We start from the raw sequence: 20,745 nt of genomic DNA, 5'->3' as shown, positions 1-20,745 counted from the left end.
TCTGTGTCTCTCTCCCTCTCTCTGTGTGTCTCTCTCCCTCTCACTGTGTGTCTCTCCCTCTCGCTGTGTGTTTCTCTCCCTCTCGCTGTGTGTCTCTCTCTCTGTGTCTCTGTGTCTCTCAGATAAAAATGTTTTTTTTTAATTATATTGACAGTAGTATTTGCTGTTCATGATTAAATGTACTGTTTTCCTTTTCCTAAGAAAGTATTTGTTGCATTTGCCAGAAACAAAATCCTTGAACTTAACAATGGACTGTAGTGCCACTTCCAGTGAGGCAATATTCTCGTGGTTCCATCCATATTTTTTGGAAGGGTGTGTAGAATGTCCCCTGCCAGCCCTAAAAGCAGTGCCCTCCTCTTCTGGTGAGATGCAACAGTACTGCAAGTGAGGCGGTGGCAGGCAGGCGTCATGGCGGCTGGCGTTAGCACGGTGGCACGCTTACGTGATGACTTGGGTGCTAGAGTGCAAATTGCATTGCTCTCCTGCTATTCACTTCCAATTAGGCAGCGGGCCGAGTGATGCGTCTCGGAGCAGGAGCTTCTAGCAGCCAGGCATCAAAAAGAGCAGTGTCGCTCAGTGACATCATTGAGGGAGGGAGGGGAAGGAACTCCTGGAGCTACAGTAGGATGGCAGCCACAGCTTAATGTGACTAGGTGAGAATTGTGATTAGTATCGATGAAGAAACCGGGACACTGACGATTGACAGCATTTTTATTTTGAACATGAAAATCCCCAAATCAGAAAGATAAAAATCTCCAAATAGATTCAGCTCCTTTTTAGTCTTAGTCTTGAAACATATTGTAGCTGTTTCAAGATCAAGTGTCAATGGTGTAGGTTAGTAAGGTTTTCAATGTTTTACCATCATTCACTAACCAACATGTTGGTTGTCAATGTGGAAATATTGTTTTGATTGCCAAAATTATTGTGATGATTTTTGCCCAAATCAACCACCAGATGGTAGGGTATGGTCTGGCGTCATATTTGTGATCCTATCATATAAATCTGTCCATCCCAGTAGCTACATCGTGCTGCATTTAGCACAATTCACAATCTGCCTTTCTTCACATTGTCCACATTGTCTGCTTTGAAATGTTGAGGTTCTTTATTTGATCATATTAGACTATGAAATATTGAATGTGCCGGTGTATGAAAGCAAGGCATTTATCTGCATGAATAGCCCCGGTTTAGTGAAGTAGGTAATGCGCTTTCAGTATCATCCCATTCATGCATACAAAAATGTACACTAAACTCTGTCACATGGTTTCACACTGCAGCAGAACCCTCAGAGAGCTGCAATATGTAACTTTTTGGGCGACATAGAAATGTGAGTTATAGATATGTCATTCTCGTTAGACAAGAAGCAGAAGATCTGTTCTGTGTGCATTATTTCTATGATTCCCATGCTTAAGTTTTTTGTTTTTGCATCTTTTACTTTCGGTTTAGTATACCAGTTTCAAACAGCTGAAAATAAAATGTTTGGTTAAGGAAAATATATTTCACAGTGGTTTAGATGGTACAATGATTCTCTACACTATACTTGCTTGTTTTGTCTCACAAACTGAAATTAGGCGAACTATTTGAAATGTTGTGATTTCTGCAACCACTGCATTCTGAGTTCATCTTATTGTTGCTGGTAACATAAGTGTTCTGGGTGTATTTATGACTGTGTGGGTGATGTACTGTATCAAGCCAAATAAACCATCTAGGCTATAGGTGGAGTGTGAGGAAGATTGTAAAAGTTATTTAGGCCTACTTAATTTACCATTTTTAAAAATACAGATATTTAGTGTCTTGTCTATTACCTTCCAGGAATAGTTAACTGGATCACATAGGCTAGGCAGTTTGTGAACCCTGTAAACATGTCCCTTCATTTTTTCGAGACAGTATATTTGACTTGTTTGTCTTTTATACTGTCTGTAAAATAAAGCAATGATTATTGAGTTTACAGTAAACTATTGGCCCGGATTAAAAATGAACTCATGCAATGTCAGCCGTGTATCCAGTCTCAGATTGATCTAGATAAACAGCATACTGTACCCTGACTTCAACTGACTGACGTCTGTCAGATAGTACATCTCTGTCAGATATTACATAGCTGGTATGTCTCTCCGTCTTATGACAGGCTTGTGCATTAAGCATAAGTTAATACTGTACATAATGATGACTAACCACTAGAAAATGTGTAGCCATCTTGCAGACACTATGAAGTCAACAACAAAAGTATAGTTTTAGTAGATATTTGATCAAAATTACAGTACAGTGCGTCAGCCCCCCACAGCCTCTCTTTGAGATGTCTCCCTTCACACTACAAGGACTCCAACTCCATAGAGGGCTCTGGAGAGGAACCTACAACATATCTATCTCACTTACCTTATTATAGAACTGAAATCTTTGCAAACTGGAAACCATTTATCCGGAGGCTGCATTCATTGTAGCTGGGGATTTTAACAAAGCTAATCTGAAAACAAGACTCCCTAAATTTTATCAGCATATCGATTGCGCAACCAGGGGTGGTAAAACCTTGGATCATTGTTACTCTAACTTCCGCGACGCATATAAGGCCCTGCCCCGCCCCCCTTTCGGAAAAGCTGACCACGACTCCATTTTGTTGATCCCTGCCTACAGGCAGAAACTTAAACAAGAGGCTCCCACGCTGAGGTCTGTCCAACGCTGGTCAGACCAAGCTGACTCCACACTCCAAGACTGCTTCCATCACGTGGACTGGGACATGTTTCGTATTGCGTCAGATGGAAATATTGACGAATACGCTGATTCGGTGTGCGAGTTCATTAGAACGTGCGTCGAAGATGTCGTTCCCATAGCAACGATAAAAACATTCCCAAACCAGAAACCGTGGATTGATGGCAGCATTCGCGTGAAACTGAAAGCGCGAACCACTGCTTTTAATCAGGGCAAGGTGTCTGGTAACATGTCCGAATATAAACAATGCAGCTATTCCCTCCGCAAGGCTATTAAACAAGCTAAGCGTCAGTACAGAGACAAAGTGGAATCTCAATTCAATGGCTCAGACACAAGAGGCATGTGGCAGGGTCTACAGTCAATCACGGACTACAAGAAGAAACCCAGCCCAGTCACGGACCAGGATGTCTTGCTCCCAGGCAGACTAAATAACTTTTTGCCCGCTTTGAGGACAATACAGTGCCACTGACACGGCCTGCAACGAAAACATGCGGTCTCTCCTTCACTGCAGCCGAGGTGAGTAAGACATTTAAACGTGTTAACCCTCGCAAGGCTGCAGACCCAGACGGCATCCCCAGCCGCGCCCTCAGAGCATGCGCAGACCAGCTGGCCGGTGTGTTTACGGACATATTCAATCAATCCCTATACCAGTCTGCTGTTCCCACATGCTTCAAGAGGGCCACCATTGTTCCTGTTCCCAAGAAAGCTAAGGTAACTGAGCTAAACGACTACCGCCCGTAGCACTCACTTCCGTCATCATGAAGTGCTTTGAGAGACTAGTCAAGGACCATATCACCTCCACCCTACCTGACACCCTAGACCCACTCCAATTTGCTTACCGCCCAAATAGGTCCACAGACGATGCAATCTCAACCACACTGCACACTGCCCTAACCCACCTGGACAAGAGGAATACCTATGTGAGAATGCTGTTCATCGACTACAGCTCGGCATTCAACACCATAGTACCCTCCAAGCTCGTCATCAAGCTCGAGACCCTGGGTCTCGACCCCGCCCTGTGCAACTGGGTACTGGACTTCCTGACGGGCCGCCCCCAGGTGGTGAGGGTAGGCAACAACATCTCCTCCCGCTGATCCTCAACACGGGGCCCCACAAGGGTGCGTTCTGAGCCCTCTCCTGTACTCCCTGTTCACCCACGACTGCGTGGCCACGCACGCCTCCAACTCAATCATCAAGTTTGCGGACGACACAACAGTGGTAGGCTTGATTACCAACAACGACGAGACGGCCTACAGGGAGGAGGTGAGGGCCCTCGGAGTGTGGTGTCAGGAAAATAACCTCACACTCAACGTCAACAAAACTAAGGAGATGATTGTGGACTTCAGGAAACAGCAGAGGGAACACCCCCTATCCACATCGATGGAACAGTAGTGGAGAGGGTAGCAAGTTTTAAGTTCCTCGGCATACACATCACAGACAAACTGAATTGGTCCACTCACACTGACAGCGTCGTGAAGAAGGCGCAGCAGCGCCTCTTCAACCTCAGGAGGCTGAAGAAATTCGGCTTGTCACCAAAAGCACTCACAAACTTCTACAGATGCACAATCGAGAGCATCCTGGCGGGCTGTATCACCGCCTGGTACGGCAACTGCTCCGCCCTCAACCGTAAGGCTCTCCAGAGGGTAGTGAGGTCTGCACAACGCATCACCGGGGCAAACTACCTGCCCTCCAGGACACCTACACCACCCGATGTTACAGGAAGGCCATAAAGATCATCAAGGACATCAACCACCCGAACCACTGCCTGTTCACCCCACTATCATCCAGAAGGCGAGGTCAGTACAGGTGCATCAAAGCTGGGACTGAGAGACTGAAAACAGCTTCTATCTCAAGGCTATCAGACTGTTAAACAGCCACCATTGAGTGGCTGCTGCCAACACACTGTCATTGACACTGACCCAACTCCAGCCACTTTAATAATGGGAATTGATGGGAAATGATGTAAATATATCACTAGCCACTTTAAACAATGCTACCTTATATAATGTTACTTACCCTACATTATTCATCTCATATGCATACGTATATACTGTACTCTACATCATCGACTGCATCCTTATGTAATACATGTTTCACTAGCCACTTTAACTATGCCACTTTGTTTACTTTGTCTACATACTCATCTCATATGTATATACTGTACTCGATACCATCTACTGTTTGCTGCTCTGTACCATCACTCACTCATATATCCTTATGTACATATTCTTTATCTTCTTACACTGTGTATAAGACAGTAGTTTTAGAATTGTTAGTTAGATTACTGTTGGTTATCACTGCATTGTCGGAACTAGAAGCACAAGCATTTCGCTACACTCGCATTAACATCTGCTAACCATGTGTATGTGACAAATAAAATTTGATTTGATTTGATTTGAAATCTATAGTGACGACAACATGAAATTGCTCATTTACAACAATATATCAACAAAAGTCTTGCAGAAGTTAGGGAGAAAATTTGACTCCAGAAGACAAAGTCTGTAGATTGCTTTATTTGCCCGACCTGTTTTAGTAACAGACTCTAGAAGCTGTATTCGTATGTGGGACACCATAGACGGACGGGCAGCCTAGACGGACGGACAGCCTAGACGGACGGGCAGCCTAGACGGACGGGCAGCCTAGACGGACGGGCAGCCTAGACGGACGGACAGCCTAGACGGACGGACGGACGGGCCTGCTGTTTTATTTTTTTCTATTTAGCGTGCCATAAATCCGGGAGATGAAAATGTCATGGAGCAGGATCATTTTCCAAAGAGGTTTTGATTGCTATGAGCGTGTAATTGATTGTTCCAAGGACAGGGGGAAATCTAGAAATGTCATAACAGTCCTGCTTAGGTCGGTCCCACTGCCAGGCAATCAATGTGAAGTAAAAAGGGATATTGATTTGTGAGCTGCGAAAACTGTAGCTTGAGACAACCGGAGAGCAGTTCAGGAAAGTGGCACAGACATGCAGACCTGTCACTGGCACCTATGAATTACCCAATTTTCTGTGAAGATAGTATTACCTGGGATATTGCAGGCAGCTGTCCATTAGCTAACCCTGTCAGGCTGCTCACTGACTGTGTTGTCACTTTAATGAGGGAAATGTTGACCTTCCATGGGATAAATGTTGATATCTTTACCATTACAAAGTTAATACTAACAGGCTAATAGTGGAAGTTAAATACTGTTACTGGGGAAAAACACAGACTAATTTCAGCATGCTAACTTGGAAAATGCCAAGATTGTCATACATTTTTAAATGTTTGTATTTCTGTATTCTGACATGTTTAATACCCATTCAGTTGTTTTAACTGGGGGAAAAAATCATTCCTGTAAGTGTGAGAATATGATTTCTTATACTACGTCTACCACTACCCATTCACTAGGCTGTGTTCTAAAATTGCCTTGGCTCAGAAAGTGACTGCTTCTCCTGGATATTCAGGCCTTGTTGTGCCAGGAGTCTGTTCTAACGGATTCATGTTATAAACACCTCAAGTAGCTGTTTTATGATGGACACCGTATGTTTTTTGACCTTTGCATATCCCTGTCTGAAGATAGACATTTGTAGTGACACAGATTGGAGGCTTTGCAGGGGTTTATGACATGATAAATCTCAGCCCTGGCATGCCAACCCTCTCATTTTACAAGCCTAGTTAGACTGAATGCTGCCTATACCAGACCAAAAGGCACAACATTTCCTCAGAAGGTCTACTTTGTAGTTTAGGAGACATTCATAAAAGTTGATGATCACTGAAATGATGACATCATCAGTATTATTGCATCTTGTTTAATCTTGTACTGTATTTTGACAGTTGTAGCAATTGTAAACTACAGGTATTCAGTTGACGATTTACTACTAGGGTGGAGTGTTCCAGTATTGCATTGACACATTTTGTCATCATAAAGTTTTAGAATCTTAATTTGAGACTGTTTGCTACAGCAGGAAAATAATCCAGGAAATGTGAATTATTATGTGGATTATGCTTAATGGACATCGATGTAGGAGTTTCTACATTTTTTGTAAGAGAAATTCAAGTCTGAAATTTGGAAATTAGTGGAAATTACGATCTTCAGAAGCCTTTTCAAGCCTCAAATAGACTACAAGTTTTACATTTCCTGCCTCCCTGGAAAGTTATTCTGCAACAGGTGATCAAATTATGATCATCCATTTGTATCGGAGATGTAGACTACAATGTCCCTAAGTAGCATCAGAGAAGGCTCTGCCCTTGCATTTGATATTGCTAATTGGCATCAACCAATGGTTGGCAAAATGGAGTTACAAAGAGTGTGAGAAGTGGAAGTAGACATGTGGGTCACCCCTGGTCATCTTGGAGTCACCCCTGCCTGGTGCCTTTGGATGTTGATAACCAAAGATACTGTATATAATGACGAGATGGTCTTGTCTCCGCCCTAACTATGGGAGTGGTTGTCGCAAATGTGGGAAGGCAGGCGGTCTGTATTCCCGCATGGACGGGAGTGGAACTTCTCGCGACACATCTTTTTCACTGATATTACTTCTGATCAAATGGGCAGGAAATGCTGCTGATCATTTCTCTCAATTTCGTCTGGAAATACAAAATATACTGAATGTAGACTGTTCTCACATTCTGTTACTTTAGGATTTTAATTCCTTTATAATTAAGTTATCTTAATAAGTTTTTGTTTCATTAAATAGCCATGCTGAGTTTGATAGTGCTCTATGGCAGTGTAGATAAAGCTACTTGAACATAGTAAATTCTATCATCTAATTGCCATGAAATAACAATTTATTGGATGCATGTCAGCTCCATTGCTGTATGATTGCTAAATGTCTTTGAAATATTTATTAATGCTAATTCCTAATCCATGAATTAGTTAGAAGGTTCACTATCTGCATGAAGTAGGCTAAGTAAAGCTGTTTTGCTATATCTGCAATATGTCACCAGACAATCCTTGAAACTTCTACTTGAAAAAGCTCTTTTATCAATCAATATTTGGTAATGGTCGATATAAGTGAAAGGTTCTACGGTAATTTGAATTTGCCAAAAAAGCAATGTGCTATAATTGACTTCTGTCCATAGTCTCTATCAAGACTTTCAAAATAGAAGACTTTAACTAGAAGCTTGTCATAGGCGATAGTGTTCTTGTTTATCTGTGATAACTACAGTTGAAGTTGGAAGTTTACATACACCTTAGCCAACTACATTTAAACTCCGTTTTTCACAATTCCTGACATTTAATCCTAGTAAAAATTCCCTGTCTTAGGTCAGTTAGGATCACCACTTTATTTTAAGAATGTGAAATGTCAGAATAATAGTAGAGAGAATTATTTAATTTCAGCGTTTATTACTTTCATCACATTCCCAGTGGGTCAGAAGTTTACATACACTCAATGAGTATTTGGTAGCATTGCATTTCAATTTCTTGACTTGGGTCAAATGTTTTGGGTAGCCTTCCACAAGCGTCCCACAGTAAGTTGGGTGAATTTTGGCCCATTCCTCCTGACAGAGCTGGTGTACCTGAGTCAGGTTTGTAGGCCTTGCTCGCACACGCTTTTTCAGTTCTGCCCACACATTTTCTATAGAATTGAGGTCAGGGCTTTGTGATGGCCACTCCAATACCTTGACTTTGTTGTCCTTAAGCCATTTTGCCACAACTTTGAAGTATGCTTGGGGTCATTGTCCATTTGGAAGACCCACTTGCGACCAAGCTTTAACTTCCTGAATGATGTCTTGAGATGTTGCTTCAATATATCCACATAATGTTCCTTCCCCGTGAGGCAATCTATTTTGTGAAGTGCATCAGCCCCTCCTGCAGCAAAGCACCCCCACATCATAATGCTGCCACCCTCGTGCTTCATGGTTGTGATGGTGCTTTTAGGCTTGCAAGCCTCCCCCTTTTTCGTCCATACATAACGATGGTCATTATGGCCAAACAGTTATATTTTTGTTTCATCAGACCAGAGGACATTTCTCCAAAAAGTACGATATTTGTCCCCATGTGCAGTTGCAAACCATAGTCTGGCTTTTTTATGGCGGTTTTGGAGCAGTGGCTTCTTCCTTGCTGAGCAGCCTTCCAGGTTATGTCGATAAAGGACTCGTTTTACTGTGGCTATAGAGACTTTTGCCCCTGTTTCCTCCAGCATCTTCACAAGATCCTTTGCTATTGCTCTGGGATTGATTTGCACTTTTTGCACCAACGTACGTTCATCTCTAGGAGACAGAACACGTCTCATTCCTGAGCAGTATGACGGCTGCGTGGTCCCATGGTGTTTATACTTGCATACTATTGTTCGTACAGAGGAATGTGGTACCTTCAGGCATTTGGAAATTGCTCCCAAGGATGAACCAGACTTGTGGAGGTCTACAAAAGGTCTTGGCTGATTTCTGAGGTCTTGGCTGATTTCTTTTGATTTTCCCATGATGTCAAGCAAAGATGCACTGATTTGAAGGTAGGCTTTGAAATACATCCACAGGTACACCTCCAATTGACTCAAAGGATGTCAATTAGCCTATTAGAAGCTTCTGAAGCCATGACATCATTTTCTGGTATTTTCCAAGCTGTTTAAAGGCACAGTCAACTTAGTGTTCGTAAACTTCTGACCCACTGGAATTGTGATACAGTGAATTATAAGTGAAATAATCTGTATGTAAACAATTGTTGGAAAAATTACTTGTCATGCACAAAGTAGATGTCCTAACCGACTTAAACAAGAAATTTGTGGAGTTGTTGAAAAATGAGTTTTAATGGTTCCAACCTAAGTGTATGTAAACTTCCGACTCCAACTGTATGTATAAAACAATCAATAAAACATGTCTCTGTACTCTGACAACACTCCCTCTCCTGCATGGGGGGAAGAGGGTGTTTTGAAGGCCATCAATGATCTCAGTTGGCCAATCCAGAAGTTTCTCTTGTGGTTGAGGGTCATAGCACATTCGGGAATCTCTGGTGTGCTGTGTGGCTCCTTGTTCTCCATGTTTGTTTTGAAGTTTTGTGTCCCATGACCATCTTCATCCATTAGCTGGCAACCTCTAGAGCGTGTCCTGAGGCTCTTGTGAAATACTGATAAAAAAAACAGTATTTTTTTCCAAATGCGAAGGAGGATGACATTCTTCATTCTATGGGCTGACCCAGTGTTCTGTAGTACTTGGAGTGCTCCTTACATTCAGCATTCCATAGATTGCCCCTAAATCAAAGGTGAAATATTACCCACATTAGATGCATAGGTTCCTAAACAAGGCCATTGTGCCCTTTTCATGTTTATCTAAAATCACATCTGCCATAACTTCTCCCAAAATGCAAATTTTCCAACATGAATAAGAGAACATACTGCAAGATGTCTCTTCAAAAGTATTTTTTAAGTAGTTTGTTTTCATATTGTAGACTGGCTAAATTTGAGAGGGACCTTAATTCAACAGAGAAGAGTTTGATATTTTTGTATTGATAGTAGTTTTCCTGATTCATTTACTGTATGAATATCTGATCCTCCAGCCCTGTTCAAAACGGCTTAATATGCTGTATCACAAGTAATGCAAATTAGATTATGTTAAATATGTCAATTAGAAAAATGGTTGTTTAATTATCAGTTAATTGATGCAATAACATTGAGCCCTATGAGTGTGAACAAACAGGTGAATAATGAAATGGATAATTGCTGTTTATGAGACTGTCAAGGACAATATAACAATGTGACAGATTGCCAACCACTTCTAGAAATGTTAGTTAAAGATCTTGTGATAAATACATATATTTTCAACAATTTACTGGTTCTTTGTTGTGCTGTGATTCATGTGTTAATAATTATCCAGATTTAGGTTTACATTTGCATAAAGAATTCAAATTTCACTGTCAAGAAAGACTGTCTCACTCTGTAACCACTTAATGGAGACAGGATACATTTCATCTCATTTTGAAATCTGAAATGTAAGTAAACCCCTCATCTTGCAAGGCTCAGGCTTTTTCATTTATTCATAGAACACTTGTGGAATATTAGAATATCGCTCAGTCTTTGTAATTTGGTGCAACACAATCTGGTGGATCCAAGCATGGGAAGATATTATCCAACTGAGAAAGCTTCAGTTTTTTCATTGCAAGTTCATTGCAGTTTGGAGATACTCATAATCACTTTGGAATAGGCCACTTGCAATAACACTTAGTAAAACCCTACAAAGAAATCAATTGCATTTTGCCTGTCATTGGCCAACGATTGTTGTAAACATTTCAACATGAGGCAGGGAAACCTTTGACACAGCACTAAGTCAATGGCCCGCCATGAATCACAAGGAGCTGCTTGACCTCTAGTAGTTTGTTTAAAAAAGGCATGTGACATCCACACTGTTGATCCTCTCATGTAGCTCAGGCCTGCATTGTGCATGTAGCCTTGTGTGGATTTCACAGTTTCTCTGAAAACAGAACAAACAAAACCTCTTGTTTTGACGTACTTTGCATATTTTTCCACTCTTGGAAATATTTCAAATGCTCAGAAGTGATTGCAACTCAACTAATTTCCCTCTCCTATGGTGATTTCTTACTATTATGTAGTCTAAACAGAGATAGGGGTCTTGTAATGAATAACCTCGTCCCCAGGCTATTGGGCATATAAGCCTGGGATATCAACGATTCAAACTTGGCCTTAGAATTCTATGGTCACTCCCACTATGGGAGTTGCCTACTGAGTCAAGTATTTGTCATCATTTATCACATGACTGTGAGGCGTGGGGAGGGTTACAAGGAAGATGTTGTAGATTAAGCCAATGCCTATGCACCGGGAGTTTCTCCCGGTCTTTCTTTATTGGCTAACGAAGACACAGTTTGACGCGTTGGTCCACCAGATTTTCATTGGACGGAAGTGTCTGGGAACGAGATTATGTGAAGCGTAATAACAAAGGTCTCTAAATTGTATCTCTCCTTCTTTTTCAGTATACGAGCCTGATGAACATGGCGTCATGCGAGAGACCATCCCTGAGGATGACAGAGAGAATGACACTCCAACTGAAGAGAAGACGAGTCCCAAGGCCTCAGAGGACAAAGAGATGGACAACAAAAGCAGCTACAGCTACCAGGACTCCCCCGTCAGTGTCCTTTCCCATCAAGAAGCCGAGTTGGAGTCGCGCCTTAGCGACGCCAGCGATAGACTCTCACTCTCAGACTTAAAAAGTTCCTCACCACCTGAAAGCCAGAAGGACGAGGGGAGCAGCGGTTTGAAATACAAGGATGACATGCACAGCAGCCTGGAGAAAATGAGGGCCGCCTATGCTAACTTCCTCTCAGATTCCTACTGCACAGGGATCGGAACGGACTTGAAAATTAGCAAAACTCCCAGCAAGGCTAACTGTGACAGCACCAATGTTAGCACCAAGAGTGAATTTGACTGGCATCAGGATGCACTATCCAAAACCTTCCAGCAAACACACTCCCCAAAGCCTGTGTCCAAACCCAACCTCTTCAGCTCGGTCCACCTCTACAGACAAAGTAGCAAAGCAGGTGGGACAGTGTTTACAGGGGCCAGCCGTTTCAAGTGTAAGGACTGCATTGCATCCTATGACAGTATTGTGGATTTGACAGTGCACATGAACAAGAGTGGACATTACCAGGACAACAATCATGGCAAACCAAGCAATGCCTCCACATCCTCTTCCAAATCAAGGAAACGAAATTTGCAAGACATGGAAGGGAAAGAGGATGCACAGAAAGTTTTGAAGTGTATGTTCTGTGGCCATTCTTTTGAGTCCCTCCAGGACTTGAGTGTCCATATGATAAAAACTAAGCATTACCAAAAAGTACCTTTGAAAGAACCTATTCCAGTACTCTCACCGAAATTACTGCCACCAGCAAAGAAACGGACCTATGAGGCCAACAGACCTTGTTCTCCTGATTCTACCACAGGGTTAGCTGGCTACAGCGAGGCCCAACGGTCCGCTGCTATTTCAAATGCTAACAGTAATCGCTATGGTTATCAGAATGGGGCTAGCTACACTTGGCAGTTTGAGACATGCAAATCTCAGATTCTAAAATGCATGGAGTGTGGAAGCTCACACGATACCCTGCAACAACTCACCACTCATATGATGGTCACTGGACATTTCATGAAAGTTACAAACTCAGCCTCTAAGAAAGGGAAACAGTTAGCTCTGGATCCCTTGGTTATAGAAAAGATGCAGGTATTAGCTGAGCCGCTTGCTAACGAAACCGATGGCGATCAAGTGTCTCCAAAAACATATTCCCCAAGGGTCAGTGAGAAAGATAGCCAGAGGGATGACACATTGGACAAAATGGAAGAAAGTGAAGTGAAAGATGACAAGGCAGACAGTGAGGATCAAAAGGCAGGGAACAGGGTGATTAAATATCGCTATCTTCGTGAGGAGGATCTGGAGCAACAGGGATTGTCAGGTGGTGGGGGGGATATCCTCAAGTCTTTAGCCAACACGGTCGCCTCTGCAATCAACAAGGCTCAGACTGGGACCCCCAGCTGGAGTGCCTACCCCAGTATCCACGCTTCCTATCAACTCTCTGGGATCATCAAGAGCAGCACTCATCTCTCAGCGTCTCCCCCCATTCAGATAAAGCACACATTCAACCACAAGCTGAGACCGATCGCCCCAAAGGGGAAGTTTCTTCAGGGTGCTGGGGGAGTTGACACTCCACAGCAACCGTATCGAAAAGCGGACACCAAGAAAGAAAAGATTGGCATTAGCGATGGTAAAGAACGTCTGAATATTAAGTTTGATCTGGTGGAGAATAATGACAGCGATTGTCAGGACGATTCCTCTACCTCTTCAAAGCTCAATGCAGACTGTCTGAATGAAGGGAGTGATGTGATCAGAGGGAAGTTGAGCCCAGATTTCTCAGACAGAGGCAAGACACCAAGCCCTCCTGCCACCGGTGGACGAAGCACTACTTCAGAGCTTGTCAATGACACCCCGGAAATACTCGGCATAAACCCTCTAAGTGCACTGCAGTCAGTTCTGAACAGCCATTTGGGTAAAGCAAATAAGCCCACCAATTCAAGATCTGAAAATAGTAAACCATCTGCTCGCTCTCAATCTATATTAGCTGAACTCAACCAGAGTATGGAGAAACCAGCAGTGGTGCATGCTACCCCTGCTAGGAACAGCGCTAACATTGCCTTCCTGTTTGCTAGCAATGATCAGCCAATAGACCTGACAAAATATAAACCTAACAAGCAGAGTTCCTCCCATCTACAAACCTTTGCCCCAATGCCACAGAAACACGCTCTGTCTGACATTGCTGACATGGTCAAGGTTCTTCCTAAAGCCACCACACCAAAAGCCTCTATGTCATCAAGGATACCCACCATGAAACTGGAATCAGACGTGAGACGCTCTGAGGACGTGTCGGCTGAGGTATACTCGGTTCACAAGCGCAAGGGAAGGCATTCGAACTGGAACCCCCGACATCTTATCATCCTCCAAGCCCAGTTCGTCTCCAGCCTCTTTCTGACTTCTGAGGGCAAGTACTTACTCTCAGATCTTGGTCCTCAGGAACGAATGCACATCTCTAAGTTTACTGGACTGTCCATGACAACCATCAGCCACTGGTTGGCCAATGTGAAATACCAACTTAGGAAAACAGGGGGGACCAAGTTTCTGAAGAGCATGGACACTGGCCATCCGATCTTCTACTGCAATGACTGTGCTTCCCAGTTCAGGACACCACCAGCATTCATCTCTCACCTGGAATCACACCTAGGGTTCCAAATCAAAGATATGCGCAAATTGCCTATTGAGCATCAGACAAAGGTAGAGGAGCCAGAACTGTCAAAGGCTCTCAGTGTCCGTGCGACAGAGACGCTAGTCACAGAGGAGGATGTTGACACTAAGTTCAAATGTAAGCTGTGTTGTAGGACATTTGCTAGTAACCATGCAGTTAAACTCCACTTGAGTAAAACTCACAGCAAATCACCTGATAACCATTCACAATATGTGGAAATGGATAAAGAGTAGGAGTTGTTCATTTTTGCTACCTTTTTGGTTGTTGTTCATTTTTGAAACACTGGTTAGATATTTCAGCCATGTTTCCAGTAGCATTGTGTAGTATGGATAAAGACATTGAAAACATTTGATTGAATATGACATGGACACACTGACTAGACTAAACCCTAAAATGTTAAAGAATACACCAACTTATACCTTTGCACCCTTCTCAAATGCATCACCAGTAATGAAATGTATTACTGCTTGAAATATAATTGCTAACGTTTGCATGCAATAGCTCTGGCTATGACTACTATTTATTTGTATATTATGTAAAGTTTCAATTGTATTATTTCAAAGACAATGTAATGGATAAATTGTAATGTTCATCTCCAATGCTACACCTTTGTAAAATATGCAGCTGTTTTAAACAGGTAGCCAGACACATGTTAACACATTTATTGCACTGTACATTGAACTGTACAGTGAATTGCTATGTAAAAATGTTTTGTTTCATTGATAGAACAGAAAAGCACTTTAATAAATGTTAACTCACCAGTTTAGACTCAGATTATGTACATGAACCCAACAAATATAGACCGGTTGGAAACAAGGAAAAATCTAATATAAATGTGTTTCATTTTAAAAGGATGACAGTGAGACAAATGATACCTGCACCTTCTTTTTTTCACCAATTTAAATAAAGAATTAACATTTGATACCAGACTGTGTTCATTTTAAGTTTTCATGAGTCTCCTGTACGTCTCCTGAAATATTGTAAATTAACAATATATGCGTAGATCAATGTGTGGTTGGGAATGACTGTGTTCTTCATAACAAGTAGACATTTTCTTCAGCTCTTTTATTTCACAGCTATAAAATATAATTGCCTGCTAAATTCATAAACATTTTACACAATTTATCTCTCTTCTTTCCAGCAATCAAGTCCCTCAATTACCACCACCATCAAATCTCTGTTTAATAACAGGCGGCTGACATTTGATGGCAAATGGAGAAAAGCACATGGGCTCTATGGTGATTTGAATACTGTGACACCAACTTGCCCTCTGTTGGAAATGAGCAGGCAATCACAATTGTTCATCAGATGACTCCTAATGCAGTTAAAGTATTCAGCTATAATTTCTTCTTGCATTTATAATTACTGTCATATACCACACACCTCAGTGAGCAGATTAAAGCTATAAATTATGTAATGCCTCGCCTCACCAATGGATCCCCTAATTCGTCTGTAGAGCCATTATGTTGTAGAGCAGCAACTTGTTTTAAATTGAGACCAGCACAAATGATCTAAGATATGGGAAGATTATAGTGGGAAAACTGATTGCAATATTCAGATCATTTGTGTTTATTCATGGAAATTAAAATGTGAGATTGAATTGTCTTATTAAAGAGGAGATATGCCTCAGTACTGCTGCAGTTGTAAGCATTCAAAATGTCACAATTTTGCTTAAGTTCCTTTATCCTTTGTGAAATTACTATAGAAATTCACTGCAGTATTGGATGTGGGACAACAAGCGTATATAGTAGTCTGGCTCTATCAGCATAGCATGCAAGTGATCAACATTAGGTTAAGGCTTACCATTGATAAAATACTGTCATCAATGCAATAAACTGGATTGTTTCTTACCTTAATTTGGTCTAATAAGTCAGTCACATTCGTGATTTATTGTTACTGTACAGGGAAGTGATACACTTAGGAACATGTGCTCTTTCCATCGCATAGACTGACCAGATAAATCCAAGGCTATGATCCCTTATTGATGTCATTTGTTAAATCCACTTAAATCATTGTAGATGAAGCGGTGGAGACAGGTTAAAGAAGGATTTTTAAGCCTGGAGACAATTGAGACATGGATTGTGTGTGTGTGCCATTCAGAGGGGGGAATGAATAGGCAAGTCAAAATATTTAAGTGCCTTTGAACAGGGTATGGCAGTAGGTGCCATGTGCACCGGTTTGAGTGTGTCAAGAACTGTAACGCTGCTCGGCTTTACACCCTCAACAGTTTCCCGTGTGTATCAAGAATGGTCCACCACCCAAAGGACATCCAGCCAACTTAAGACAACTGTGGAAAGCATTGGCGGCAACGTGGGCCAGCATCCCTGTGGAACACTTTTGACACCTTGTAGAGTCCATGTCCCAACGAACTGAGGCTGTTCTGAAGGCAAAAGGGGATGCAACTCAATATTAGGAAGGTGTTCCTAATGTTTTGTGCACTCAGTGTATAATCTATAAGTAAAATATATGTACTGTATATGTGACCATGAGCTAAAACAAATATTCCACAAGGTTCAAATTCTATTTTATCAAACATAACACAGATTCTGGTAAGTGAGTTGCTAAACAATCCAGGCTTCATGATTTTTCATATGGAATGTTTCCATTTCCATACAGTTAATCTTTGTACACCTGGCATGATTATTAAGATTTTTGATTTTCATTTGCAAAATAACTGGGCACCTCCGCAATGGCTGAAGGTAGTAGTATTGTATCCCTACTGCACTTCATGGACTGAAATATATGGTTAGCAGCAGGGGCGCAACTTTGGTTTGGGGGACATCTTTTTTTTTTTTTTTTTTTTTTTTTTTTTAATCCAGTCCGATGAACACTCCAAACACCCTACCCGACCGCTCGGATGTGTCAGTATGGTCCTAAAGCAGACCGTTGCCTTGTTTTGTATCACATTCCAATTAGAAAATTGGGCTCCCGAGTGGTGCTGCCCTGCATCTCTGTGCTAGATGCGTCACTACAGACCCTGGTTTGATTCCAGGGTCTGGAATTGAACCATACCCTGGGAGTCCCATAGAGCAGCACACAATTGGCCCAGCGTGGTCCGGGTTTGACTGGTGTAGGCCGTCATTGCAAATAAGAATTTGTTCTTTACTGACTTGCCTAGTTAAATAAAGGCTATATAAAATAATAAAACTGGGGGGGACAAAAATGTGTGTGTGGGGGGGGGGGGGCGGTTACACCCCTGGTTAGCAGAGACCGTAGTATACACAGTACTGTAAATCCAGCAGTTGTGGTGAATTGTTAAAGCTAGATTGTGTTATGTGTCATCACATTTCCTCTCATCCATGGAAATTGAATGAAGGAAAAGTAAATGAAATAAACTTTGGAAAAATATTAGTACTGATGTGAAATTCTCTGTCTTAGTCATATCAGGTTTAAGAAATTATTATTGCCTAATGTTTTGCAGTCAATGAAAAGTAACAGCCTGCCTATACCATAATGCGGTTTGTCTAGCTGTAAAATTGTTTTTGAAACATTTAAACTGTCTTATTAAGGTTTATAAATGTCATGATTCTGATTATTCACAGTCTGATGGATCCGAAACATCAAAACAGCTTACCCTCTCCACACAGGCTAGGGCTTGGAGATTCTTTTTAAAAACTGTACCAGTGGCTTAGTAGAAAAATTGAATTATCCACATAACTATGCTAGCATTGCAGACACAGCCGTGAAAACCGAACTTAGCAAAATTGATGCCAGCTCGCATTTGCAAATCCTTTGTCAATCTGCCATTAAACATATCAAATAATGATAAGTGTACGCCCATTGCTTGGTCCGCTATGATGTTGATGTGCTGTAATGGGACATTGGAATTTGCCTGCTTGGATACACACAAAACATTAACTATATGCCTGACTTTGTTTCTTTCTATGGGTTAGACAGGGATGTGTTTTCTGCATGTTCTGTGAATCACAGAGGAAAAGAGGGTTGAAAGAGGGTTGTCACACAACATCATCATAATAAGTGAATCTCATTTGTTTAATGAATTACCATGAAAATAATTACCTGTTAGAGATAAGGGACAGAGACCGAGCCCTTGAGTATCATTTCTTCTTCCCTGAAATCTTTATGATTTGTAATGTCCATTCTACACCATTACACCTCATTACTTCTAGGCCTCCATTTTCAGTCCCCATACTGTATGCATGACTTATTGCATGAGCTAAGAATGGATTGCAATTTTCACATAAAAGTGCTCATTGCACAGATTTTACCTATAGATGTGGTCAAAATTAGTAGCCATCTCCATTACGCCTCCTTCAGTAGGCCTATCTGTCATGTTATTTATGTTAGATTGTTGTGTTGTTACAAATGTGCTAATCATATCAAACACTTGATTAATATACTTCCAAACATTTCATCAATCAAGTGGCATGATACTGCATATTCATCTTGCATCAAAGATTATAAACTCCTTATTATTTAGCCATTATGGCACATGCATGTCTTATCAATCATGTAACCTGATATCTGATTCTAAAAAGAAAAGATAAGGGTTGATAAAGTAGTGGAGAACAGGTGAAAACTCAGGAACAGTGCTGTATTCCATTACAAGTCTACAAAATGTTCTATCATAATAGTTCAAACATTGTTTCATAATTTAGGCCGACTCATGATTTCTGCCCTCTTTTCTTCTAATCATCCTCTCTTCCTTGTGCTTTCTCTGTCTGTCTCTTATGGTTTAACTTATAATGGTCGTCCTTAATTATTCATTTTGTTTCATTTCTTGTTCAATGCGAAATACATAGGCCAGTCAATGATTGAGTCATATCATTACTTCTCTGTGAGAGGAGAATAACATTTGAAAGGCTTCACCATTGTGTCAGTCAGTAATCTGATGTCAGGGAGATTTGAAGAGTCTCCCTCCCTCTTAAAGTGCTGTATGTTGCACTATCAACGCAGAGTCCAACGCAGTGGGGTGTATTCATGTATTCATGGATGTATTCATGGATGCCAAGGGAGGCCAGGTTTCCCGCCAAAAATGTACCAATGTCATAAAAAAAAGATCTTTCATATCTCTGTATTTCATCATTTTTCCTTCAATTTGCAAGGAGCTGAATGTATCTCACAGGAGAAAGCATCCGAGCGAGCGAAACTGTGCTCCTCTGTCTCTCTGCATGTAGGCCATCAATCTGATGCTGTCTTGTCGAAACGAGTATGACATTGTTGCCACCTGTAGCATTGAAGGCAAGGGAAGCCAGAGAGCATTTGGGCTCCCTTGATAAAAAAAGTACACAAAATTTGCCAATCTGCGTTGAGCTAAACTGAGCGAGCTCAACTGTACATCCCATTGAGAGCATCCGTCATTGACAGAAAAACTTGAATTGCTGCATCTCGTTGTGTTGTTGTCCTCCGGTGGCTAGCTAGATAAAATTGGCACTTTCCTAAATTAGCCATGGATGGAGATCGGGATTTGGACTTGTGGTTTTATTTAATTCGCCATACTAGCCAATGATTAAAATGGCGATTTTGATCCAACCATTAATTCAAACATTGTTGTGCACTTGGCCTGAGAGGATGGAAGTTCAATATGTAGCTAGATGTAGAAGGCTAATGTTAACTAGCTAATGTTGCCCATGTATGGAAGTTAGGCTAGCGAACAACTATTTAGCCATGTAGCCAAGGACAACATAAAAGGAAAATGTGTACTGTATGATAGTGATAGATAGTGGTAGTGATAGACCATTTTGTCAACGTGAAAGAGAGGAGGATGGTATTGGCGTTTCAAGTCTGAATTTGTCCTGCTAGGTGACCTAAACTGATACATGCTTAAATCACCTGACCAAGTCCTAACGAGACTCCCTAAATATTTCTCAGATTATTACCAACCCCACAAGGTATAACTCCAAACACCCAGAAAAGGGTACTCTTCTTGATGTAATCCTCACAAATAATCCTGATAGGTATCAGTCTGGTGTTTTCTGTAATGACCTTAGTGATCACTGTTTTACAGCCTGTGTTCGTAATGGCTGTTCACTGAAATGACCTGTCCTGATTTGTCATAGACGCTTGCTAAAAAACTTTAAAGAGCAAGCCTTCCTTCTTGAACTGGCCTCTGTAAAATGGTATAGAATCAGCTTGATCCCCTCTGTCGAAGACGCTAGGACCAGTGGTATTGTTACCAAACACACCCCCATAAACAAAATGAGAATTAAAAACAGGTTCAGCCCATGGTTTGACTGTGATCTTGCAGAGTTACTCCACCTCAAGAATTGCATTTGGAGAAAGGCTCGGCACACGCATACTCAGGCTGACTGGCTTTCGTTCAGACAAATGAGAAATAAGTACACTCAGGCTATCTGGAAGGCCAAAGTTATT

General features: G+C 41.6%; 1 protein-coding gene across 1 annotated transcript in view; it reads left to right on the top strand.

The window, feature by feature from the left end:
* Positions 1-15,334, top strand: part of LOC115132448 (teashirt homolog 2-like) — an 86,504-nt gene extending 71,170 nt beyond the window's left edge. Inside the window, exon 2 of the mRNA XM_029665113.2 lies at positions 11,602-15,334. Coding sequence (XP_029520973.1) covers positions 11,602-14,645 — 3,044 coding nt within the window. The 3' untranslated portion in view covers positions 14,646-15,334. The remainder of the gene's footprint in view (positions 1-11,601) is intronic.
* Positions 15,335-20,745: the final 5,411 nt, after the last annotated feature.

The sequence above is a fragment of the Oncorhynchus nerka genome, linkage group LG7, assembly GCF_034236695.1.
Source record: "Oncorhynchus nerka isolate Pitt River linkage group LG7, Oner_Uvic_2.0, whole genome shotgun sequence".
Lineage (NCBI taxonomy): Eukaryota > Metazoa > Chordata > Actinopteri > Salmoniformes > Salmonidae > Oncorhynchus > Oncorhynchus nerka.
The sequence above is the reverse complement of the archived record's forward strand: the minus strand, read 5'-3'. Positions and strand labels throughout refer to the sequence as shown.